The sequence below is a fragment of the Oryza glaberrima genome, chromosome 11 (genome assembly GCF_000147395.1).
Source record: "Oryza glaberrima chromosome 11, OglaRS2, whole genome shotgun sequence".
NCBI classification, from domain to species: domain Eukaryota; kingdom Viridiplantae; phylum Streptophyta; class Magnoliopsida; order Poales; family Poaceae; genus Oryza; species Oryza glaberrima.
The window spans coordinates 1,371,760-1,397,537 of record NC_068336.1 but is presented as its reverse complement, the minus strand read 5'-3'; the positions used below and the strand labels follow the sequence as shown (position 1 = coordinate 1,397,537).

At 38.7% G+C, this 25,778-nt stretch overlaps 4 protein-coding genes across 6 annotated transcripts; 2 read left to right on the top strand and 2 right to left on the bottom strand.

The window, feature by feature from the left end:
• Window positions 1-554: 554 nt before the first annotated feature.
• Window positions 555-6,902, bottom strand: LOC127754344 (alpha-L-arabinofuranosidase 1-like). Its single transcript, XM_052279845.1, has 16 exons — window positions 6,366-6,902; window positions 6,070-6,260; window positions 5,591-5,712; window positions 5,344-5,491; window positions 4,899-4,968; window positions 4,678-4,823; window positions 4,544-4,589; window positions 4,400-4,452; window positions 4,083-4,233; window positions 3,500-3,618; window positions 3,293-3,364; window positions 2,645-2,748; window positions 2,293-2,349; window positions 2,008-2,200; window positions 1,649-1,792; window positions 555-1,088 (listed from the first exon to the last, which is right to left on the bottom strand). Exons 2-16 carry the CDS (start codon window positions 6,070-6,072, stop codon window positions 990-992), a joined length of 1,527 nt encoding a protein of 508 aa, XP_052135805.1. The 5' UTR covers window positions 6,073-6,260; window positions 6,366-6,902; the 3' UTR covers window positions 555-989.
• A 2,570-nt stretch (window positions 6,903-9,472) lies between these two features.
• Window positions 9,473-16,504, bottom strand: LOC127754343 (alpha-L-arabinofuranosidase 1-like). Of its 3 annotated transcripts, XM_052279842.1 has the most exons (18): window positions 16,186-16,347; window positions 15,536-15,756; window positions 15,302-15,356; window positions 13,987-14,183; window positions 13,627-13,748; window positions 13,392-13,539; window positions 13,174-13,243; window positions 12,926-13,071; window positions 12,734-12,779; window positions 12,603-12,655; window positions 11,914-12,058; window positions 11,179-11,297; window positions 10,994-11,065; window positions 10,586-10,689; window positions 10,388-10,444; window positions 10,101-10,293; window positions 9,874-10,017; window positions 9,473-9,761 (listed from the first exon to the last, which is right to left on the bottom strand). In XM_052279842.1, the coding sequence occupies exons 2-18, from the start codon at window positions 15,719-15,721 to the stop codon at window positions 9,639-9,641; spliced, it is 1,980 nt and encodes a 659-aa protein (XP_052135802.1). In that variant the 5' UTR covers window positions 15,722-15,756; window positions 16,186-16,347; the 3' UTR covers window positions 9,473-9,638. The 3 variants fall into 3 exon arrangements, with proteins under 3 accessions (XP_052135802.1, XP_052135803.1, XP_052135801.1); XM_052279843.1 differs by lacking the exon at window positions 16,186-16,347 and adding an exon at window positions 16,354-16,504 and having other exon boundaries at window positions 13,392-13,748; XM_052279841.1 differs by having other exon boundaries at window positions 13,392-13,748.
• Window positions 16,505-19,652: 3,148 nt separating this feature from the next.
• On the top strand, window positions 19,653-21,617 carry LOC127753982 (mitochondrial import inner membrane translocase subunit TIM8-like). Its single transcript, XM_052279429.1, has 2 exons — window positions 19,653-19,803; window positions 21,185-21,617. The coding sequence occupies exons 1-2, from the start codon at window positions 19,756-19,758 to the stop codon at window positions 21,371-21,373; spliced, it is 237 nt and encodes a 78-aa protein (XP_052135389.1). The 5' UTR covers window positions 19,653-19,755; the 3' UTR covers window positions 21,374-21,617.
• Window positions 21,618-21,920: 303 nt separating this feature from the next.
• On the top strand, window positions 21,921-25,547 carry LOC127753981 (histone-lysine N-methyltransferase, H3 lysine-9 specific SUVH1-like). The gene is made up of 3 exons (XM_052279428.1): window positions 21,921-22,044; window positions 22,743-24,789; window positions 25,156-25,547. Exon 2 carries the CDS (start codon window positions 22,763-22,765, stop codon window positions 24,755-24,757), a length of 1,995 nt encoding a protein of 664 aa, XP_052135388.1. The 5' UTR covers window positions 21,921-22,044; window positions 22,743-22,762; the 3' UTR covers window positions 24,758-24,789; window positions 25,156-25,547.
• Window positions 25,548-25,778: the final 231 nt, after the last annotated feature.

Genomic DNA, 25,778 nt, shown 5'->3' with positions numbered 1-25,778 from the left:
CAACAAATATATAGCAAAATTGATAGGTTGTCACCTATATACCGAGGTATAAAACTCATTGACCACTTGCTTTAAATATAGACAAGTCGAAGTGACAAAGCCCTACAAATTGGGCTTCTCGAGAATAACCCATGATCAGAGCTAATGTATAATCAAGAAAATAACCTGCAAAGGAGAAAAAAGGTTTTCCTATAAAAACCACATCATTTCTTGATAGCTAAATTACCCAGCAACTTATTACCGCCCCTATTAGGTCTAAACTCTTTCTTTTGTGGGGTTAGAGGTCTGGTCGTTTTGGTGTGGACTGCGCCGCATGGGAGGCAGCAACATATTAGCGCTGTAGCGTGTCCGTTACCGGAGCTAAATGCTATTGGTTAGTTTATGTTTCTCATTCTTTTAAAAGCTTTGTTTTTTTAGAGAGTACGCTAGGAGTGTATCTTTGTATTACAAAAACTTTGTATAACAACCTATTTATTCCTGTTTGGCTTTCTCCCGAGAGCCGGGTAATGGAAATTACATTTTATCCAAAAAAAAAAATCACATCCGGAGACACCGGCCACCTTGCCAAACCGCAATTGAGAAATTAACAGAGCTGCATTACCGCAAGAAAACAAAAGAGAGACTCATCACCATCCCCATCTTATAGAAACATCATATCCATGGCTATCAAACAAAAAGGAGACTTGATCTCATTGATACCAAGTTCCTTTTTGATGCATTCTACATTTTTATCTGGTCAACTTAATAATTCCCATACCATTACTAACATCCAAACAAACAACTCGATGATTTCTTAGAAGCAATAAAGGGATATATTATAAATAAAGGGAGTTGTTCAAACTAAGCTTTAATTAAAACCATCCTTGGCCTAATGGGCTCTGATACAGTGGAATAATTAGCTTTTGATCACTATGAAATCCTGGGATGTCATTAAAGACAGAAACAGCCTCCCAACATGTTAGCCTGATAAACTTGTGCTAATTAAACGGCTAAACCAGAGCAAGATCAAACGAACAAATTGAGTAAGGAAGATGTAAGACTTGCATCTGTTCTGCTGCATTCGGCAACTCGCTGGTAACTGGCACGACCTGCAATGCGTGTTCACAAGAAACTTGTATGTTAGACCAACTTGCATACCCTGAGATATCGTGTGTTACAATAGATTCTCTGTGTTCTTTAGAAAGACAAGGAAATAATCCAGACATAACAATATACTACCTCCATATTTTAATGTATGACGCCGTTGACTTTTTGTTCAACGTTTGACCATTCGTCTTATTCAAAAAATTTATGTAATTGTCATTTATTTTACTGTGAATTGATTCATCGTCAAATGTTCTTTAAGCATGACATAAATATTTTCATATTTACACAAAAATTTTGAATAAAACGAAGGATCAAACGTTGGTCAAAAAGTCAACAGTGTCATATATTAAAATACGGAGGGAGTAAAAGGCAGAGTAGGAATATATCTACAAAGGTGTTTATGTAGCACACACTACTTGACAAATGCGAGGCATACCGCCTGCATGTCTAATTGTAACAGACCAGATTTTTGTAATGGAGAAAGTTACCCTCTGCTAAATTCTGTGCATAGTAATGAAAGTAGGAAACCAATAATTACTGATCAAAGCAAAATTGGTCATACCTTGTTTGGTTCACTAAATGAATTTTCATCCAGCAAGTTGCTGGATGTGAGAACAGTCACAGTTGATTTTGCCGTATCTACACCAGCTTGAAGTCCACTTGAAGATATTGTGAGGTTCACAGCATTTGGCCCAAAGTTTACTATCTGTGGGAGATCATTTGAAGATCAGGATGTTCTAAGATCCAAACATATTACTCCAGCAGTAAAACATATAAAGACAGATGCATGTTATGCAAGTATGCATTGGTTGAATCAATTTTGTATCGTTGTAACTAAATCATTCCAAACATTAAGGTGCCTGTCTAATGAATTGAATCAAATGCATATAAGTTTAGAAGAAACTGGAATGGATGGTTTACCTTCACTCTCAGAAAGGTATTCTCAGCGTCTTGCCAGGTGATTGCAGAGGCAGCCAATAAATCAGAGTAGCTGGAACTGATCATAATTGGATGAATCATAGCACCGCTTGATTCACGGAAATATGTCTGCATCCAATAACTAGGAGTTCCATACTGTTGCCAGGAGTTGAAGACAATAGCATCTGGGTTCCAGCTGGTTATCACATTTATACATTAGCAATGGTCAGAGAGGAAACAGATGCTAGAATCCTTGAAGAAAGAAAGTATAAGACCATGTATACTAACACGCGATCGTTGTCATTCACGAAGAGTGGTGCATAACATGCCATCTGAACGACATCACTGCAAAGAAGCATGCATGATGAGAGCCAATTCAATAACTTGCAATAAGGAATTACTGTTGCTCAATGTAATTTTTTACAAATTATACATTTACTCAAAATATTTTCCTTGTGGAGAAGTACAAGGATGAGGTAGTAGTTGTCAAAGAAAAATCAATAATTTATCCAGGAATCCCATCGAACAATCTCTTATATTCATGCATGGTCTGGAGATAAAGTAGACAACTCTGTTCATGATTTTATATTTACTCTGAACCCAAGATAAAGAATTAAGATAGTATCCCCAAAGGGATCACCTATTTTTCTCTAAACCAATTAGGAAAGCAGCTTCTGCCAATGATGCAAGAAGGCTTCCATTGCCAGCATCCTCACCATTAACAGCATACTCACTCACAAATATCTGCAGTGAAACAATTGCATAGTCAGTGGTTCCTGCTCACTTGTATTCTGTCTATCCAACATCAAAGGGTAATGAGATGAACAAAATAAGCAGTAACCAACAAAGCACCCAGATTCCACATAACATGCATGAAGAACAGCGTCTTACATTTTGCTATTTGATAGTTAGGCTTCTTCTCATGGAAAAAGGAAGAGAAGAAGAACATGCTTGTTGTCATAATTACTAACTATGCTTGTTGTCAATCAATACCACAGCAGATTGCTCTAGAAGCGGTCTAGAGTTCAAGTTATGAAGTAGTACATTGCTCTAGTTGGGATATTTATTCCAGTTATCATATATTCTGATCTTATAGATTCAGTCTCAGTCATGGAAGAAGATGGAAGAAACTAATTGCTAGAAATATTTTTTTCGAAATAACTAGAAGCATATTTCATTCAAGAAAATGTCAAGGATAATGGTGCATGAGAGAAGCTGCCTTTGTAAGACTGATCTAATCTAAGAACTTAATTTGCCAAAAGAAGCTACTTTATATCAAATTCATTACCTTTGGACCATTACGTGATGTCCTCTCAAATTCATTCTTCTTGAGAAACACAGTGGATGCATTTTCATATATCTACAAAAGAAATGTAACATTCTCAGAAATCTATGGAGAAAATGATCACATAACCAAGTCTGAAAAAAATCAGCAAGACAGAATACAAAAACAGGGAGAATGATACAAATAAATTAGTCTCAGTGAGTTGTTTACGTGGTAGTCATAGAGATCGGCAGGATGATCAAGTGGCCCAGACGAGCCATCACAGTTTGAAATTATTTGGATGTCAGGATAAGCCTCTTTTATGGCATTGTAGAACATGGGATAATTTTCTGTTCAACAGAATTACATGGTTATATGATATCAAGGGAAAATTAGGATATTTATGATAGTAGTAGCCCATTGAAATGTACTGAAACAGCATTATACGTCATAGCCAATTTGGCCTCAATCAAATGTATAACTAATGAACCTTCTAGAAACTGGTAAAGTCTGTTTCAAAACATAACAGCAGACTGATAAATTAACCTCTTGTTTTTCTTTTCGTCTATTATTTTTTTATAATGGAAATATATTACATCCCTGGTCTCTGCCACAAGGCATGCAGCCAATTTTTTCATCTATTATTTCTCCAAAATATCTCCATTATGCAATCAGATAGTACTAAAAAGGGTGAAGTTAAATAAAATAGTGCTATTACCTTTGCAGATCGATAAAAAACAGAATGATGAATTTAGCCAATCATCACGGCATTAACACGAAGGACAATACTATTTGTTTATTATGCAAAATTTACCTCGGTATATCAGCTTGAATGGAGCACAATCTTCATTCCCTAGTGCAACATACTTCAGTGGGAATGGTTCAGGGTGCCCCATCGTGGCTCTAACAGAGCCCCATGTTGATTTGTCACTCCCCTTTGCAAACTCAAGACTGTCAATTGCATCCTGTAGCAAGAAAATCAAAGCATCTCGAAATAAGAAACATGGGATCACAATAAATGCAAGGCCTTATGTTAATATTCACATGTTACAACTGTTTTTCTGTTACATCATGAGAAGTCCATCTTCATCTCATCCATACTTCAAAAAATGTAGGGCATCGAAAACATACCTTTACAAAAGGTGCGAGCATAGTTCCATTAACTGCATCATGGTGACTCATCCCTAAATTACAAGATAAAAAACTATGAGCAGTTCGTTGGTTTGTGCAAAGATTAAAAATACATTGAACAAGACAAATAGACACGATATTTACCAATGTTGAGCACCCATACTGGGGTAGCACCCAAGTCTTCAGCAAGCTTTCATGAACATTTTGAAGTAAACAAATGGTGAGATATGCCGAGACAGAAAGAAAAGAGAACTCATTTCACATTAATCAACCCATACCTGGAGTAACTCATAATACCCAAGGCCATCATCTGTCCAGTAGTGCCAAACATCTCCATAGTGTCCAGCTCTCTCTTCCCATGGACCAATAGTTTCCTTCCACCTGAATGCATTTTTTAACCAATTGCCTTCGACAAAGCAACCCCCTGCCAAATGTAATGCAAGCGATTAAATTACAGGGCAACCGAAATTTATTGTCAGTTGGAAAACATTCAAAATACCAGGAAACCGTAGAAACCGTGGTTTTAGGTCCAAAAGCATGTACATGAGTTCCTTGCGAAAACCATGGCCCTGCATATGTAGAAGAAAAATTTCGATCAATAACTCCTGTGGACTCATAATAAGCAAATGTAGATTAAGGAACAATAACTCGATCTGCCATCTCTATGGGATTACCGATTACAGATAAGTTGATTTACTTTTTTTTCTTGTCAGATAGCAATGTGAACAATTGATATTTTTTATGATGACATTTTTAAATAATTTTGAATAATATCAAATAGCAGACATGATTTGAAGAGGGTGTCCATTGAACCTGGCATGGTGTAGTGGCTAAAATCTTTGGGGTAAGTGCATGAATTTTATTCTCCATTCTTCACAAGATGATACCGGATTCCAGATCAAGCTATGATGACAATAGCAATAAAAAGGTAAAAGACAATGCACCTTGTATGTTTCTGAAGGCATGAGTGACACCTGATCAAGCCATATTACTCCCCTTTTCCTGGTTGTTAGTTCAAGTCTTGAAGTTCTGCATGTCCCTTGAGCTAGTAACTGTAGCTCTACCTTTGTCCAAGTTGACAAATTAGTTTCTCTGCAGAAATTTGATGTACAATCCTTTCGGTTAGCGAGCGAACGAGCGAGAGAGATTGAAAAACCATTTTTGTCTCAGTATTATGGAAAAAAAATATACCGAACAGAATTTGATGCCAGATTTTGCGATCCATTTGAGCATGTGAGTGAAGCTGTCAACTCCACCGATTCTAATGATCTGATATGCATGACTAGATTATATGCCTTTCCTTCTTCTACATTCTGAAAATTGAAATGATCATATTTGTCACAAAACCAGAAGGTAAAATCCCATAAAAAATGAGAAGGTAAAATTGAAAATGGTTCGAAGAAAAGCTATAGATTACACTTTTCCAAGAGCTATAGATTATGCAAGGAAAAGATAAATGCAAATTGAAACAAACAAAAAATCAGTTAGCTTAATTATCTATTTTCTTCACCATTTTGAAAAGAATAAATAACTTTGCTATAGTTCCTTTCTGTGGCAGCACTGTTTATTGTAAACTGTCGGAAAATAAAAGATACTACTTTCAATTACAAGCTCTATTTTGCATATTATTCATATAGGAATGCACTTATAGAAAGGGATAGAACTCATACCATGCCCCAGAATCCTGGATTGCATATTCCAACACCATCGGCTGGACAATCGTCACAGACAACCTCTATCCTTACAGCAACAGGATTTTGACTGAAACAGGATGAGCGATCAGTTGTGACGTGCACAGAGGATTCATCTCCAATGATGGACCATGGGTCAATGTTTGATGTGTTGGCTCCAGCTTCAAAACCTAAAGCAAGAAATTAGACAAAAATCAGTTAAAGCTAAACTTCAAATATTATTATTTATTTATTTATTGCGGGGAAAAATGTTTTCTTATTCAACATTGCTATACATGAGCTGATTGATTTCTCCTCAAAAATCCTTGCATTTGCTATACATGAGGTGATTGATTTCTCCCCAAATATTCTTGGCAGTAAGATCACAATTCACAAATCCAACCATCCATGTTGCATCTTCAACCTCAAGCCTTCATTACTCACTCTCACACACACCACCCCCACCAAAACGAGGACGAGCTGGCCGGTGAATCCCGAGCATCCCTGCGCCGATGAGCCTCCTCATCCTCCTTTTGGCTTTCTTCCCCGGCGAGACAGAGGGCGAATGGGTTAGGGTATTGGGTTGGGGTGGGGCCGTGGAGTGGATCTGGCGGGGTAGGGGGGTTGTGGATGGAGGAGCAGTTCATCGGGGCTGCGTATTCAGGGAGGGGATGCCTTGGGCGGTAGGGCGAGGCGGTGGGGTGGCGCCGCCGGTGCGGTGGGTGAGGAGGCGGCGGATCCGGCAGCGAGAGACGCCGGAGATGGTGCAGGAGCAGGTGCGGGGAGGGAGGAGGCAGGAGGGAATCGTTCAAGTGATGAAAAGGAGAGAGAGAGAGAGAGAGAGAGAGAGATCGTAGCCATGAGCTGGAGGTTGAATACGATCTATCAACCGTTGGATGGGCATCCAACGGCTGACAGCATTCCACTGCTATCTCCTCTTTTAATTTATGAGTGAATTGCACTTTGTGCTATGTAATTTTACATTTGTTGCATAATGGACCATCCTAACTCTCTTCGCTAGCTATATCTATTGTTTCCTTCGGTGAAGGTATGGCATACGTATGGATATGGAAATTCGCCAGCATGTCGTTAACGATTTGCTCAAAGTCATTGAAATGTTGAAGATGTAGTTTGAGGTAATCCATTATACAATACCTAGTCTAAAGTAAAAAAAATAAAACAAAAGGTGATCTAAAATGAAATTTTAACAATAAAATATGGTCCAAAGTGAAATTAACTATGCTCAACTTCACCTTCACCAGAGAAGAGTTCTAAAAAAAATAAGAGAGAAAACAAAAGAGAGAAATCGTGTCTATGAGCTAGAGGTTGAAGACGATCTATCAGCCGTTGGATGGGCATCCAACGGCTGATACCACTCCACTGCTCTCTTCTTTAATTTAATGGTCAACTTAAGCTCGGAAGTAAAAAAAAAAAGTATAACGTGGTGTACCTCTGTTACTGACAAGTTCAGCCCAAAGGCCACCAGTTCCAGCGTGGTTAATCTCCTGCACAAATAATAATAATAATACATACTCCCTCCGTTTAAAATGTTTGACACCGTTGACTTTTTATCACATATTTGACCGTTCGTCTTATTCAAAAAATTTAAGTAATTATTAATTCTTTTCCTATCATTTGATTCATTGTTAAATATATTTTTATGTAGGCATATAATTTTACATATCTTACAAAAGTTTTTGAATAAGACGAACGGTTAAACATGTACTTAAAAAGTCAACGGTGTCAAACATTTTGAAGCGGAGGGAGTATTTTACGATGTCAAATATTTCGAAACGGAGGGAATATTTTGATAAGGAAAAAAGCAAAGCATCCACAGGAGAAGAAATGGAAAAGAAGAAAGAAACGAGACGTAGCTAGCTAGTCACCTCGAAGAAGAGGCCGAACAAAGTGTCCGGCATTCTTCGAGCGACAGAGTAATCCACATGGAGAGACGCCGTCTCCAACGTCTCGTCTTCGCATCTGCTGCTGCCGCCGCCGACGAAGAACAGAACGAGGAAGACGACGACGACAGTGGCTTGCCGGGACAGCATGCTCGTCGTTGCCGGCGGCGACACTCTCATCATTCTCTCTGCGACCACAATGGATTGGATTGGTACGTTGTTACTTGCGAGAGGGAGGCTTGATGAGTTAGTATGACAATACGGCAAGCTATAGCTAGCTGGTGTATTAGACGAGACGATCCAATTAACCTGATTATTCGAGGTTGCTCCATATCTACTGTTGGAAATTGCTCTAGTTAGATAGAGTAAGACACTTGCTAAAATTGCCAACAAGTTAGTTCATTCACATGGATTCCAGTAAAAATGTACAGCCAGAGCCCATATTTTCTTCATCTTTCCTCTTCTTTATCTGCTCATCTTGATCATTCCACAGAAATTCCTCCGCCAAGGGAGGCTTGAGTTAGTGTGACATGAACTACACTACTTGAGTTACACGAAACGATCCAAAATGATTATTTGAGGTTGCAGGATCTACTGCTGGTAAATGCTTTAGTTAGAGAGAGTCAGTCACTTGCTAGAATTGCCAACAAGTTACTAGTTCACTTGACAAGTTCACATGGGTTCCAGCCAAAATGTACAGCCAGCCCATGCATATTTTCTTCCATTTTCCTCTTCTTTATCTGCTCATCTTGATTCATTCGACAGAAATATATCGAGGAGGACGATAAGCACAAGCATTTCTATTGCTAACCCCGTGCGCGTTGCAGCTGCACATCTCTGCCACCAGCACCAATTTGTTTGTACCGGCCCAAGATCGAATGAGGAGCAAGTGATACTTGCATATGCTCCTGCATTGAAGCTATTGGCTTGAGATGGCCAAAAGCCCAAAACCACAAATTCTACCACACATTGACTTGTGCATTACATCCAGAGATAAAAGTAGAAAACAGTTACTTACCTTAACCGTGGTTACTGAAACAGTTCTCATCAATGCAAAAGACACAAGTTTCCCTCTCCAATCTTTTCTTCCCATCATGATTTTATCAACCACCAGTTGAATTTGTTCTCTTCTCAGCTTCCCACAATGTAAGTGACTAGTCAATATACCTATATGGGGAACATGCCAGATTTACAGAAACATATCCACAAAGAATCAACAGCCATCTTAATATGGATTGGACTCCATTTGGATCTGCTCAATCCTAAATTCAAATTCTTAGCCTTCTCAAGTTTAAATGACAACTTCAGTTCAAATTCAAATCCTTAAATCAAATTCAGATATTCTCTACAAATTTGTTATCCTTGAACCAAATTATTCTCTCTTTCCCAGGCTAAAGAGCCCATATTTGTTATCCTTGGAACAAAGCAACACGGTGGCAATGTGCCATCTAGTCTCGTCCGATACAAATATGGAGAAAGCAAAAAAGGAAAAAAAAAAGAAAGAAAGAACAAAGTAAGCCTGGACTGAATTTTATTCATCATTTCCTGTGTATTACACTATACAGTGGTGCTCCAAGATACATGCATATATATGGACCGCATTCCGGTATTCACATATCACATCTCGTGTATTTCTTGTGTTTCTGTCGCTAACCTTGTGTTGCTGCTTCACATCTCTGCCACGAGTTTGGACTGGGCAAGCGCAAGATCGAATGAGGAGAAAGAGTGAGGAACAAGCGTGACTTGCATCTGCTCTGCTGCATTTGAAAGCTGGCTTTTGACAGGAACAACCTGCATTGGTTGTCATGAGCAAAGCTTTGGCTTCAGATGACGAAAACCACAAGCTCTACTACACATTGATATGTGCATTACATCCAGTAAGAAATCAGAAATGTTTGCTTACCTTATTCGGGTTACTAAAAGAGTTCTCATCCATCACATTACTGGATGTGAGAACAGTGGCAGTTGATCCCAGTGCATTAACACGGGCCTGAAGCCCAGTTGCAGAGATCGTGAGGCTCACTGGATCAGACCCAAAGTTTATAATCTGCACAAGAGATTTCAAGATCAATTCATGAGGTACGCAATTCTCCTACAGATGTACAGTAGGTTTAGAACAAAATTTCTTGCCTTTACTCTTAAGAAGCTATTTTCAGAATCCTGCCAAGTAATTGCAGATGCTGCCAGAGAACCAGAGTAGCTGGAAGTGATTGTAACTGGATGAAAAATAGCACCGCTAGATTCACCGAAAAGAGTCTGCATCCAGTAACTAGGAGTTCCATATTGTTGCCAGGAGTTAAATACAATGGCGTCTGGGTTCCACCTGATTGTTTGATTGAAGCATTATTAGTTTATTACAGTACTTGTTAAATAAACAAAAACACAAATAAAGAAACCATGGAGTCATCAAAACTAACGTTTGATCATTGTTGTTCACGAAGAGTGGTGCATAACTTGCCATCTGAACAACATCACTGCAAAGAACCAACAAGAAGTTACAATAAATATCTTGTTGCATTTGTTAGTAGATCTTAATAAAGCCCTACCCAGAGGAAAGCTCAAATGTGATCTGTCACACGACCCAGAAAGAAAAGATTGTTTCAAGGAAAGATCACCTATTCTTCTCCAGTCCAGTAAGGAAAGCTGCCTCTGCCAATGAAGCAAGTAGACTTCCTCTACCTGCATCACTTCTCCAAACAGCATATTCACTGACAAAAGCCTGCAACCAAAACATATATGAAGAAAGATAGAAGTGAATAAGCAAGAGATGCAATGAGGTTCCAAGATTATAAAACATGTAAACATCATCACACATGACATAGATGAACCGTGGACATTACTGAATTATTGTTGAGAAATAGATGACCAAGGTCATCCTACAAATATACGAGAGATGTCATGAAATCCTGGATTATTAATGTAAATATTAGATGAAAGATGGGAGATTTCACAGTGCTATTCTACAAGCATCTCCACAAATGAAAAAAGGTCCACGACAATGGAAGTCCGGGCATACAACGTACCTTGGGCCCATTACGAGATGATCTATCAAATGTATTCTTCATTGAAAACAAAGTCTTAGAATCAGTATAGACCTAGAAAAAAAGGAATTGTTTCAATTTAATAAATGGGAAAAGCCTTGACATTTGTGACAAAGAATGAGAAGTGCTGGAGAAAACTCAAGAGGATGAGTACTTGAGTAGTTTACATGGAAATCATATAAATCAGCAGGATGGTCAAGTGGACTTGATGAAGCATCACAATTTGAAATCATTTGAATGTCTGGATAGGCCTCCCTTATAGCATTATAAAACTTGAGGTAATTACCTGTATAATGGATAAGAGAATATCATGCATGTACCTAAAATGAGAATTCAACAGTTGTTCTCCACACAATTCAAGTCAAACATGTGCCTTATCATTGGAGATTATGATCAAATATAAATGATTTACATCCCAAATTTTCTAAAAGTGAAAATAACCACATTTTAGTATGTTTGCTACCAGGAATTGTTTTTATGTGTTACTAATCCTAGTTTATTTGCAACAACAAAAATTTAGAACATATATTACCACAAGTACCATTGGCTTGGCGAAGTACAGCAGAGGAGAAGGAGAACATAGGACATAAAAAAAGTAATATTATATGCAGATTATAATAGTGAAAACAAATGTCTCCTTGTAAGGTTTTGCTATGGAGATTTATGTGACTATATTAATGAACCACTTCTCAGGAAACAGGTACAACTGCATAAAGAAGTTGCCGACTTTATTTACAGAGTGAGTTGAGTGACTACCTTCATAAAAAAAATTACAGGATTAGCATGGTCCATGTACATATCTTTTATTCGATCATACACCTTAATTTATTTCAGACAAGGCTCTTCAATTTATGCAGTTATATCGTGAAGTGATAAAATAAGAAAGTAATTGAGGAATGTACCGCGGTAAAATTTTTTCCCACAATCTTCATTTCCAATTGCGACGTATTTGACAGGGAATGGTTCGGGGTGCCCCATTGCAGCTCTAACAGAACCCCATGTTGAATCTGCACTCCCCCTTGCAAATTCTAGACTGTCCAATACGTCCTGTAGAGAGACAACAAGAGATGTTCCCAAACAAAAAACTGGTGTTACGACAAGTAACTTAGTTTCAATTCAAGATAAGATATTTAGTATTTTCTTGGTAGGTACATTGTTATCTGTAAGTATACCAGAATGCAAATTCAGGTTAAACATCATCACTCCTTGTGAACTTTGTGAATTAATTTTTTTGAAAAGAACTTTGAGAACTAATAGAGTAAAAGAACAAGCCCAAAACCATCTCCTTTTTTACACAAATAATCAGCTCTATTTCAATAGTGAGAAAATAAGGCAAGAGTTTTAGCATCATTCAATGAGACTCATCATATGCAGTTACATTCTTAGGATCTTTAGTATTTAGATATGCAAATATAAAAGATGGAACACTACTATGATGGTAGTAAAGATAGTATCAGTTTTCTCACATGCCATATCCATGGAAGTGCAGCCATAGCTAGGACGTTACAGGTGAATTCTAAAGTGGAAACTATTTATCAAATCAAGGTGCATCTGACCTGACAGAAAATAAAATAGAGAGTTCAGAACATACTTTTACAAAAGGAGCAATCGCAGCAGTATCAACTTCATCATTATGGCTGATTCCTGATATTTAAAGAGTTTAGTGTTGATTCAGGAGGTCAGCTGTGGTGATCAAGATATAAAAAATATGGCAATTATTACCATTGTTGAACACCCAGATTGGGGCAGCACCCAGATCCTCAGAAAGCTTTGATGTGGAGTTCAAAGTTTTCATTAGAAAAATATAGAACTCAAAGGCAATATATGATTAGGACGTGATAAGAAAATGAAAGGCAGGAATAATGTCAAGTAAAAGAAAATGAAAGGCAGGAATAATGTCAAGTAAACTGGTACCTGGAGAAATTCATAATATCCAAGGCCATCATCAGTCCAGTAATGCCAAACATCCCCAAAGTGTCCAGGCCTCTCTTCCCATGGACCAATAGATTCTCTCCACCTGAATGCGTTCCTTAACCATTCCCCCTCCACAAAGCAACCTCCTACAATTGTTTGAATGTAAATCAAGTCAATTATCCCAGACATGTCTGGCATATATGTACATATCAAGAACTTGATTTTCAATGGGAAAATATAGCTCATACCAGGGAATCTCAAGAATCGTGGTTTTAAGTCCAACATCATAGATATAAGTTCTGTGCGAAAACCATGTCCCTGTATGTGTAAAAGAAATGTTGGAAGCACTTGAAAAAGCCCATGAAGACTTAAAGTGTTATCATACACTATACATAGATAGCATAAAAAGCCCATGGCATCGTTTTCCTTTTCCAGTAACGAAGTTTGACAACAAAATATAATGTACCTTGTAAGTGTCTGCAGGCATGAGCGATACTTGATCAAACCATACAACTCCCTTCTTGTTAGTTGTTATTTGAAGCCTTGAGGTTCTATTTGTTCCTTGAGCAACCAACTTCTGCTCCAGTTTTGTCCAATTCGACACACCAGAAACCCTGCAACAATATAATCCTTTCAAAACTAATGGGAATGGGCAAACATCCTTGTTCTCCTGTCCCAGTATTGAGAGAAAAGGCACTAACGGTATGGTAGTTGAAGCCAAATTTTGCGACCCATCAGAACTTGTTAAGGAAACTGTCAACTCCACAGTTTCTGGTGATTTGACATACATCACTAAATTGTAGGTCTTTCCATCTTCTATGTTCTGCGGGTTGATATGACAATTATGGGTGATCAGAGTATTGGAAAAGAAGCATTGCAAAAGTTAGGAAAGAAAATGTTTACTAACACAAGTGCACAAAAGAGCTATCACTACATGAAAAATCGAAACAGAACATGTGGAGGTCCATGATTTACTTGTTAATTTTATGAGAAAAGGAAATAAAATGGCAGCAATACTGTGAGGAAAACAAACTAAAGAACAACGATACATAAGTCCATACCATGCCCCAGAACCCTGGGCTATAAATGCCAACACCACCAGCTGGGCAATTATCACAGAGAACCTCCATCCTTAGAGCAACAGTATTCCGACTAAAACATGACGTTCGATCAGTCGCCACAAATATGGAAGAGTCATCACCAATTATGGACCATGGATCAATGTTTGATGGGGTATGAGGGCCTCCAGCTTCAAAACCTGTGCATAAAACTCATAAGTTGGTTATACTAAACCCTAAATGTCAATATAACTTCAAAGAAAGGGCATATTATTTTCCATCCAGTTTATGCTCTTAATCAAAGTTTTGTGTGTCAAGTTTACAGTACCAAAAAGATAACTATTTTAAAAGTTTATGGGGAAAACATAATTTAGTTAATCAGATAGTATGGAGAATTTTCGATTAAAGACAAAATAACAAAAGGATTTTTTTTTCGTAAGCCATGTTTGTGTTCCAACAGACTGCAGAAGAATTTATTCATGTCCATTCAGAAGCAAATTATGTTTTACATGGAAGATCGATCAAAATAAGTGCATATATTATAACAAGAGTAAAGTCCATCACCGGTCCCTAAACTTGTACCGCTGTGTCATCCCGGTCCCTAAACTCGCAAATCGACCGTTCAGGTCCTCAAACTTATTCGACTATGTCATCCCGGTCCCTAAACTTGCAGATCAGTCGTTTAGGTCCTCCAACTTGTTCAGTTGTGTCACCCCGGTCCCTAAACAGGACGGTCTAAAAGCTTTATATCAAAAAATAATTCATAACTTTTTCATGTGAACTCTAATGAAGACAAACTTTATATCAAAATTGTAGCCCTCAACGCGACCTACAACTTTGTAGTTGAAAAGTTTTTGAATTAAAACTGTTTAGGGTCCCAAAATATTATTGCATGTTTATAGATTTTGAAATTTTAATTTTAAAATTACATTTTGGGACAAAAAATGACTTAAAATAAAAAAAAAATTCAACTACAAAGTTGTAGATCGCGTCGAGGGCTATAAGTTTGATATAAAGTTTGTCTTTATTAGAGTTCACATGAAAAATTTATGAATTATTTTTAAATATAAAGTCTTTAGACTGTTCTATTTGATCCAGATGATATTCAAATCCAAGTTTAGGGACCGGGGTGACACAGCTGAACAAGTTGGAGGACCTAAACGACTGATATGCAAGTTTAGGGACCGGGATGACACAGTCGAACAAGTTTGAGGACCTGAACAGTCAATTTGCGAGTTTAGGGACCAGGATGACAGAGTGGTACAAGTTTAGGGACCGGTGATGGACTTTACTCTTACAACAAAAATAACTGAAGTACCTCTGTTACTAACAAGTTCAGCCCATATTCCACCAGCCCCTGCATGGTTGATTTCCTACAATATTAGCCAAGATCATTATCATCAGGACATAGTGGAACATGTATAATCTACCTGGATTATTCAGGGCATGCTAATGCACTTGAGCATCCTAACAAAAAAGTGCCAGAGGAAAGGACATAGTGATACAGTGCAATTGTGAGAAACAGAATTACTGTATATATCTCACGGCTTACCTCAAAAAATATTCCAAATAGTGTGTCAGGGATCTGTCGAGCAAGTTGCGGTGAGGCATCAACCTTGAGGACCGCAGTCTGGGTCGCATGTAAGTGTAACTCTGAAGCTATACACTTGCAGCCGAGGGAGAACAGAAGCAAGAAGAAGAAGATGGTACTCATGAAGGATGATTCTCTGGAACCCATACTTGGAGCTGTAAACACTAGTGCAGCCCGTGTGTCTGTTGAACAAATAAGGCCAGAAGATGATACAGTATGAGAAGTCAACTAAGGAAGACAGGCATCGGACAAGCAGATGCTATTACTAGATGGCATCAAAACAGCGATACCATTAGAAGAAACGAAAGGCAAACATAGAGAAGACAGTGATATGTCCAAAACCATGCTTACAAGATAACCAAATCATTTGCTTTGTTTAGAAAATCATAAAAGCGTTGACGCCAGACAATTTGGCAAGGATTAGGAAAGCTGAGGTTTCAAATGATCTCATCACATCATCATCAGGCTAAACAAACACAAAAACCAATCAATTGCCTTCTACTCAGTCATTTCATCGAACAGGTCGTTTGCATAACCAAAGAAACAAAATTGGACCCAAAAGAAGTCAAGCAGGGGGGAGCGCAGTAAACGATTTCACCAAAATCGCTCACCATAAGGCCACCATCCAAGACCTCAGACCTCAACAAGGAAGGAAGGAAGAGGAGCTGGGCGCCGGCGAGGCGTCGGGGGGCGGACAGACACAGACCGAGGCTTTGGTGTTAAGTAGAGGAGAGGAGGAGAGAGAGAGACAGTGGCTTTGAAGGGAAGTGTGCCTCGACCTCGTGGGGAGGCACGCAACGCAAGCAGAGGAGGTCGCGCGGCCGCCTGATGGTGATCGGACGCCGGAGGCGCGCGGCGGCACGGACGGGAGTTGCTTGCCGCGGCGGGGTTCGGCGCGGCGGTTGGGTGCGCCCTGCGGGGCCCACCGACACACACGTGGGATTGATTATCCGTTGCTACAGTATTTAATTATCGAATGGAATGGATCATCTGTCTGTGGCCCACACTGGCTGTGGCTCTATCTAATCTCAACAGATTGGTGTCCAAAAGAAAACAAAAATATCTCAACAAAGCAAAGCCTGGATTCAAATGCGATATTTGTCATGTTCCTTATCGAGCTGGCTGTATTTAACCATAATTGGCGAAAGATTAAAAAAAAATTGAAACTTTCTAACAAAAATTTATCTAACTTTCATCAGTTTTTGGCAATAATGTTAACGACTAGAGTTATCGATGGAAAAGCTAGGGAGCGATTTCAGCAATCGATCACATTTTGAAACGCAAAATCTATTTCGAGAGGCATCTCGATTTAGACTTAACGAGCGACACGGACAATTACGTGAGAAGTACTAGTAGTGTTACGACATGCATGTAAGTAGTTTTTGCTATTAAGTTGTGCTTTTTTTTCTTCTTATGAAACTTTCTCTTAAATTACTTATCCGATCTATAATCCGATTACACCGTTGTGTTCGTAACTATTAAATCTTTACAACAAGATCTCACATGATTATATTTTGATGAAAAATTACAAATTACTTTTATGATATGTCTAAATTACTTTTAGATTTCACTAAGTTACTTCTTAGACATACAAAAGTCAATTCAGTAAAGCCTAAAAGTAATTTGCATATATTATAGAAGTAACTTAGAAGAAAACGAATGTAACTTTGGCATGTCATTTGAAGTAAATCCATTGTAGAAATAAAAACATGACTCTATCTAGAAATTAAATTAATCAGCACAAATTATGGAATTAACTAAAAACAATAATAAAAGTAATCACCTCATAGCATCATGAATGTATAGGAAGAATTTTAATCAAATCTAAAAGTAACTTAGATATATGATAATTTTTTCAATGAAAAAAGGTATTAATTAAAGTTACTTTCTTTTTGTTATAAGTTACTTCTATAATATATGTAAATTACTTTTAAGTTTTACTGAATTTACTTTTGTATGTCTAAGAAATAACTTAGTGAAATCTAAAAGTAATTTAGACATATCATAAAAGTAATTTGTGATTTTTCATCAAAATATAATCATGGGAGATCTTGTTGTAAAGATTTAATTGTTACGAACACAACGGTGTAATCGGATCGTAAATTGGATGAGTAGTTTAAGAGAAAATTGTATTTAAAGTATAGGTGGATGGTGTCTTTTATAAATAAAGTGGTAGCTATCACTAACTGTATAGTCACGTCTATTTTGAAATCATAAACAGAGCACACCAATACAAAAGAGGATCGGTTTTTCATGGTTCCTTGCTATCACAAGGGATGAGGCAGTTGTGCCTCCGTCAAAGTATTAGTATTTCCTTTAAAAAAAAAGAGTTTGTATTAGTACTACCAAAGTACTACTATGAGATAATGCAGATAGCCTCTAATCAATTGATCATTCAACAAGACTATAAAATTACAAGTAGCTCCCTCCTATGATTTGGTCAGCAGTGTGGCAGTGAAGATTGTCATGTTCATTCTACATAGTACTAGGTAATAGCGCATATTCTTGCATATTTAGAGGGTACAACACTGTTATATTTAGACATTTTATTAAGTTCATTTTACCCCTCAACTATTGCGCTTGCATAAAATACACATTTAACTCCAATATGAAGTACAAATATTGCTGTTATTAATAAGGTAGTTCGGCAATTTACCATACCTTCATGTTTTGTCTTTAAAAAAATGCTAGAATGACAAGTAATATGAGGCAGAGGAATAGTATGTTTTGTTTTACAATTCTATGGGGCCGTACTTAATAATCTGAGTCCCTGATACCAATCACAAATTGGTATTTAGAAAATGCCAAGAAACAAAAGAATAAAATAGTGGTGGTACTCTACCTAAGTCGAAAGAATTTTTTTAAAAGAAATAAATTTTAGAAAAAAGAATTGTGGTGTGATGTAGTGATTTATTATTTTTGTTATGTGGAAAAATGGAATTTGTAACGCCCGAAACATATGTTCGTATAGTTATCACCTCTTTAAGGTGGCCATAATTAGTAGTACTACTTACCAAAGCTGAAGAAACAAACTCATTATAGTCAAATTAATAAAAAAGTAAGAGTACACATTTTTTTTTCAAAAAAGAAAAAAAGAGAGTGAAAGATTTTTAAACATATTAAAACGCATTTGCATAAATTAAGATATGAAAAAAAATTAGGACCTCTAATTAGTTATCCACTTCGTAGGTAGTTCCTCATCGACAACGTTGCAATTCTGATCATTCATGGCTAGAATGAAATTGATTAAAGAAAAGTGGTGATTAGTTAAGAACCTAGTAAGATGTAGCCATGGAGGACAGCAAGTGAAACAAATTTCCCAGATTATGTGCCGTCAAATCTAGGAACTATATTGACCGGGCATGCATGAAATATTCGCTCATGCGTGATGATTGATGGAATATAATGGCGTTGCTTTGCTTGGGTTGGGTCTAAACGTGAAGGAACATCGATCGATCATACATGCGCGATAGCGATGTGACTCATTTACCACTGATCTGATCTGATTCTGATCGACAGAGATCACTGAAATGCATGCTTGTGCGTGCACTGCACACAACACATATTGATTCATCCATGGATCGATCGACAGATATATCTAGCTTGAGTTTGAATGTTGCATATATAATAATACTAGCAGCTCATTTATGATTTCTCGATATATATATCTGATGCTCTCTTGCGTGTCCGTTTGCACTCGAGATATGATTGATATCCACGAATTGAAGAAGAAGTTGCATTGCTTGCAAGATATATATTCGACAGTAATCGTCACATCTGTCCTGGAGAATATAATGCACAAGTGTTCATTGCAGTTCCACTACTCTTCTATCGATCTTTAATTTCTTGTATTATTCCCTATAAAAAATCTTTAATCTCTTCACTTTGCTTAGGTTGGCTCCGGTTGACAGTGACACGGGGAAAGGCAATTGGACGCGGTTGAGGGCCGCTTTCGCAAACGGTATTGGGCCAGAATGTAAAAAAAGCCCATAGCCCATTTTTGTCGATCTGATTTCTAAACGAAGCCCATAGCCCATTAACGAAAAGAGCCCACGGCCTCTTCTCTTCTTTCTTCCTCCTCTGCAAGCCGCCGACGAGGCAAAGGAGAGAGAAGGAGGGAAGAAAATCGTAAAGGAGAGAGAGAAGAAGAAGAAGAAGAGCGGAAGAGGAGGGGAGGAGCCATGGATGCTTCAGCGCTCAGCAACCCGCGGCTGCAGGCCATGCTAGAGGTAATAATAAACCCATAATGTATTAGGGAGATTTAGAGATGAGCGGCACACTCGAGTACCCGACCTATGGAACCCTAACATGGAGATTAATTAGCAGCCCCCTTCTTTTGATCCCTTCCTGCTCTTCAGCCCATCTTTTTGTTGGTACGCTCGCTATTAATTATGTGTCCTTTCTAGATCTACTCGGAGATTCGTGAAAAAGGCTGAGCTTTGGGCGAAAGTTTGCTGATTTGGGCCAAGTTTTTGCCCTTACTGTTCCTTCCAACCATTAGCTTATTATGTATACATTTTATTTATTTTGTTCAGTTGTTTTAGCAATATTCTTCAGTCTGCAGGAAGGTTGTGCCCTAATTTAACACATGTGCTGGAATTTACAGTTTAGGTGGAAATCGATACTCGAATCCTAGTTGCATATTAATTTGCATATTACTCGATACCCAAGTACCCAGTAACCCTGACTGCAAACTAAACTAATTTGGATAAGTCTAGTTTTAACCTTTTAGGCACCATCAGAATGGTCCTGGTGGAGATGCGCTCGTAGCGCAGTGGCAGGGGTCACTGGCACGCACCCCGTCGGCCCGGGTTCGACCCTTGTCGAGCACACTCACCAGGGGAAATATTTACCTCTTCCTTCTTAAAATCATTAACACCAAGTTCTTCCTTGGTGTCTAACTTTTCTTTTTTAGAATGGTCCTGGTGGTTCATGAAGTCTTTCCTAAAAATCCCCATAACTTGAAAAGTTTCTAACGCTTCAACGGAGGAGATATTCTGTTATTCCTAATTGCTTTGTGGTGCTCTATATTTAAGGACTATGGCTGTTCACTCATTACTAATAGAAGTTACAATTCTCTCTCATGATATCCAACAAATTATTTATTGTCATGCAGTAGTTTCTTAAATTGCAGTAGTCCCAAATCCCGAGTGTGTAGGCGCTAATGCATATAGCACGGTGAGGTGTTTTATTAAATTTGATTTGCTACCAGCTTTGTTATGTAAGAAAATGATAGTGCAGTGTATTCTGGCATGTTGCAAGGAGCCAAGGATGTTTTCCCGGTGACGTACTGATATGTGGGAAAAGAAGTACTAGAATAGAAAGATCATCAGTCTGCAAATTAAACGACTTGAGGAAAAAAAAGGAATTGCCTATTTTACATCTAGTATGCTGCTAGGACCTTTGTCCTGAGTTTCTGATATGTTCATTAATGGCAGAAGTTGCTTGCTTCCCTTTATGCACAAGAAATTATTTTGTGTACTCTGTTCTTTGGACAATGGATAATTAAGCCATGTGTTCTTTGTCAAGATCCACTATTCAATTGCAGAACCGTGGTGATTGTTACTCACAGAAATGTTACTGACAATTTTGTTTTCTTCCCCTCTTCAGGAGGAGAAAAGGAAGGCAATGGCAAACGAGTTCGTGGCGAAGCTGACTGATGTTTGCTGGGATAAATGCATCACTGGGAGCATTGGAAGCGGCTTCAGCAACAGCGAAGCCTCGTGTCTGTCCAACTGCGCGAAACGCTTTTTCGAACTGAAGATGCTCATCGTGCAACGAGTTAGCAGCCCTAGGTGAAAATTCGCATAGGTCTTTTCTGCGTCGAGAATGTAGAATCTATAATAGTTGATGCTAGAAACTAGAGAGGCATCACTTGCTTTTTGCTGCATTTTATCAGTTTTGGTGTTTTTCCTGCTGTACGTTCTCAGTGAAACGATTGCAAGTTTTGCTCTTGCAAGGAGATTAAAAGCGCTACTGTACTTTGACTACTTTTGACCTGAAAAGAATCAGAGACAAGCTCATAGGCTGGAGCAGAAAATGTGTTACTGGGGTGTACTGTCTTGGGAGAGAATGAGGTGTGTGTTGAAGTGAAATGAGTTGAACCAGCTGATGCAATAATGATCAGAAGTTCAACACCTCCAGTGTTCTGCCATGAAAGACTCAAGACTGAACTATACCACTGTTCTTTTTTACTCAGATAAACTACACATCACCGCCGTTCTAGTTCGTGTTTAAGTAGCCACAATTAATTAGTTATCGTATATTCCAGAGGCACGTATCTCGAGATTATCCAACGGTGGATGGTGTACGCCAGCGCTTAGTGGCACACTGACACGACTGCATATCCACATATACATATATACATTTGGCGATTTCATCTAGGGGTCTCCGATAGTGGAACTGCCTGTGCCCCTTCAAGCTCCCCTAGCTACTCTCACGCATTCCCCAGCAAAGGCGACATCCTCAAGGTACACAGTCCTCATCCAGTGCTTCTTGATCAGCTTTCTCTCCATTGTTTTTTTTTCCCTCTAGAATCCTAACTGATTTTCTGCAAGTCCTCTAGCTAGTTCCTGATCATCTTTTTGTAGCAAGTTCGTGTGATTTGTTAGTCTTCTTATCTGTGTGCACTGTGTAAATGTCTGCATTGAGTTTAACTATGGGTTTGTTGAACAAATGGATACTGTATTTGGATTGGCTGAATGACCACCTCGAAGTTGCAATGCATTTTGCTGCCATCTTTTTCATTTGGTGCCTGCATTTTCGGTTAATTTTTAAGGGGGAGTAGGTAGGACTTTGAAATGTTAATGCTTTTGTGGGACCAATTAACTCCAATCAGAATATCCATGATTCATATGCCATAGAAACGTCACATTGACACATTTGTGTATCTTTAGTGAGCCAGCAGTACTCAGCCAACAGGCCAAAGTATGCAGACTGTTCTGTTTCTGATTGTTCAGAAGTTGCACTTTTCTGATTTTGCAGATCTATTTCTTTTTATTCGATTTCTTCGGTCTACGTTGTATTGCACTGAACAATGCTTTTTTTTTATATTCATCTTGCGCACTTATTCTTAGCATATCAAATTCTGAGACATCATTCATCATGCTGAAATCATACAAGTATTATGTTCAGACTATTTAATGACTTCTGCTTTTGCTACTGCCAGAATTTCTCCAAGAGTTCACCATGGAGAACTCGGAAGATGAAGCAGAGAGTGACAAACTACCCTTAGACTTGGAGCCATTGCGCTCATTAGCACCAAAGTTTCCTACTATTTTGGGATATGATGTGGAAACTCAATCAACTGATCCACTGTTAGTTTATGCCACACCATCCATACCTTGCTCCTCATCAGAACAGCCTCAAGAAGCCCCAGCTTCATTTTCTCTGCCCTTACCAAAGTCACCCGTTCCTATAAAGGCTACACCCATCTCAGCGGCATTTCCAACACCGCAACATGAAGATGAATCATCAGATCAAGATTACAAGCCCTTTTGCAAGAATAAAAAACCAGCGATGCCGAAGAGAGCCAAGAGGCCCCAGCAAGCTGAGAAATCCAATGATGCTAACGTCAAGCGCAGATCAATAAGGAGGAACCTGGACAACGAGTTCAACTTGTGCTCATCCTCATCAGACAACCCAAAGGAATCGGTGGAAGGAATCCTGATGATGTTTGATTCACTTCGGCGCCGTGTACTGCAATTGGATGAAAAAGAGGATGCAAGCAGGCGGGCTGACCTGAAAGCTGGCACTCTCATGATGCAGAACAACCTCAGAATCAACAATCATAAGATGATAGGGCATGTGCCTGGTGTTGAAGTCGGTGACATTTTCTTCTTTAGGATTGAGATGTGCATTGTTGGTTTACATGCACCAGCCATGGGTGGCATTGATTACATCTCTTCTAAGAACAAAGATGAGACTCTGGCTGTCTGCATCATTTCATCCGGAGGCTATGAGAATGACGATGATGACACTGACATTTTGGTGTACACAGGACAGGGAGGCAACAGTCGTCACAAGGAGAAGCACGATCAGAAGCTTGAGAGAGGTAACCTTGCTCTCATGAACAGCAAGAGCAAGAAGAATCAGATCAGGGTTGTGCGCAGCGCACAAGACCCCTTCTGTAACTCAGGCAAAATATATATTTATGATGGGCTTTATCGTATCGAAGACACTTGGACAGACACGGCAAAGAACGGATTTAATGTTTTCAAGTACAAGCTGAGAAGGGACCCAGGACAGCCTGATGGAATTTCACTTTGGAAGATGACTGAGAAGTGGAAAGCAAATCCTGCCACAAGAGAAAAGGCTATATTGTTGGATTTATCATCAAAGGTTGAACACCTACCTGTGTGCCTTGTTAATGATGTTGATGATGAAAAAGGGCCAAGTCACTTCAATTATGTTGCTGGAGTGAAGTATTTGAGACCTCTTAGGAAGACAAAACCATTACAATGTTGCAAATGTCCTAGTGTCTGCTTGCCTGGTGACCCTAATTGTTCGTGTGCGCAACAGAATGGTGGTGATCTTCCTTACAGTGCAACGGGATTGCTGGCAAAGCACACTCCGATGGTTTATGAGTGCTCCTCTAACTGTCAGTGTTCTCATAATTGTCGAAACAGGATCACACAGAAGGGTATAAAACTGAACTTTGAGGTTTTCTGGACTGGAGACCGTGGCTGGGGTCTGCGGTCGTGGGATCCTATCCGTGCTGGCACATTCATTTGTGAGTACGCCGGTGAAGTCATTGATGAAACTAAGATGGACATAGATGTTGAGGAAGACAAATATACCTTTCGCGCTTCATGTCCCGGCAATAAGGCTTTAAGCTGGAATTTGGGAGCAGAATTACTTGAAGAAAAAAGTACGGCTGTGATAACCAAGAACTTTAAGAAACTACCAATCATCATAAGAGCAAACAATGAAGGGAATGTGGCTCGTTTTCTGAACCATAGCTGTTCTCCAAATCTCCTTTGGCAGGCTGTACAGTATGACCATGGCGATGACAGCTACCCACATATCATGTTTTTTGCAATGGAACATATCCCTCCCATGACTGAACTGACTTATGATTATGGTACAAGAGGTGCTCCCCCTGGCTTTGAGGGAAAACCCTTCAAAGCTTGCAAACTCAAATCATGCCTATGTGGCTCTAAGCATTGTCGAGGTTTGTTCTGATAAAAGATATGGAGGCTGGTGTACTAAAGCAGGTAAAACTTGTTTAACAATCGTTCCAATTTATAATTTTTAAAACAAAATCTGCTTCTTCATGGGAAATGCATTCTTCCAACCTATTTATGCAACTGAATAATCTCTTTTAAAAGTAGCTGATTCATCACTCCATTCATGTAAGTCAAGAACTCTCAAAGCAACTCTATGTGGTTACAGTCGCCTGCAGCACCTATGTGGCGATTTTCATGCTTTGGTACATAAACATCTATTTTCAACTTAAGCTTAGCATGCCATATATTTATTCAAGAATGTATATAATATTGACGAACTGAACAATTAGATCTGAAACTATGGCAACTCTATTTCTCTTGTGACTGCCTAATGCTTCCATCCTACATTTGCAGGATATTAAACTACTCTATGAATGGTAGCATAAAGTGATAAAGGGGCTCTCGGTATTTGTGGTGGTGGGTTAGTGGAAATGTGTAGCAAGGACTGATGCTTTGCGTGGAATGAGATGAGACCCTCACATTTTGTGCTGTACATTGCCCATGTCGTAGGCGTGTAGCCACTAATGCAATTACTATATCTTTTGCTAGTTGTTGTGGTAGCACTAAAGCTCTGTTAACTTAGTGGATGAGATCATATGGATGTGAAGCTGTAGCACTAAACCCTGTTAACTCTGTGAATGAGATCATCTGCATTACTGCATATCGTTGTGCTGCTACGATGCTATATAGGTCGTGTAGGAAATATTTGACTTCATGTGTATATGGTTTTGCAGCTTATGCTGCTGCTTGATGATATAAAGATCTTTTTTTTTTTGAAAAAAAAAATCATGTGGATGTGGTTATGCTGTTGGTGTGGAGGAAATATTTGAATAAGAAAAAAGTTATGCTGTTAAAGTTGCTCGATGATATGGAGGGTTTTTTTGAAAAAAAAAAGGTCATGTGCATGTGGTTATGCTGTTGTTATTGAGAAATATTTGAATTTTTTTTAAAAAAAGAAAGATCATGTGCATGTGCAT

What these genes read in the sequence shown, in the direction of transcription:
- LOC127754344 (XM_052279845.1), bottom strand. An exon ending in CTGGCATCAAATTCTGTTCG is followed by an intron (nt 5,492 to 5,590) that starts GTATATTTTTTT and finishes AAATTTCTGCAG; the next exon opens with AGAAACTAATTTGTCAACTT. An exon ending in TGCCTTCAGAAACATACAAG is followed by an intron (nt 4,969 to 5,343) that starts GTGCATTGTCTT and finishes CTACATATGCAG; the next exon opens with GGCCATGGTTTTCGCAAGGA.
- LOC127754343 (XM_052279843.1), bottom strand. Translation starts at nt 15,721, where the DNA reads ATGGGTTCCAGAGAATCATCCTTCATGAGTACCATCTTCTTCTTCTTG. An exon ending in TGGGAAAAAATTTTACCGCG is followed by an intron (nt 11,298 to 11,913) that starts GTACATTCCTCA and finishes TCCATTATACAG; the next exon opens with GTAATTACCTCAAGTTTTAT. An exon ending in CTTTTAGTAACCCGAATAAG is followed by an intron (nt 9,762 to 9,873) that starts GTAAGCAAACAT and finishes CAACCAATGCAG; the next exon opens with GTTGTTCCTGTCAAAAGCCA.
- LOC127753982 (XM_052279429.1), top strand. Translation starts at nt 19,756, where the DNA reads ATGGATGCTTCAGCGCTCAGCAACCCGCGGCTGCAGGCCATGCTAGAG. An exon ending in GGCTGCAGGCCATGCTAGAG is followed by an intron (nt 19,804 to 21,184) that starts GTAATAATAAAC and finishes TCCCCTCTTCAG; the next exon opens with GAGGAGAAAAGGAAGGCAAT.
- LOC127753981 (XM_052279428.1), top strand. Translation starts at nt 22,763, where the DNA reads ATGGAGAACTCGGAAGATGAAGCAGAGAGTGACAAACTACCCTTAGAC.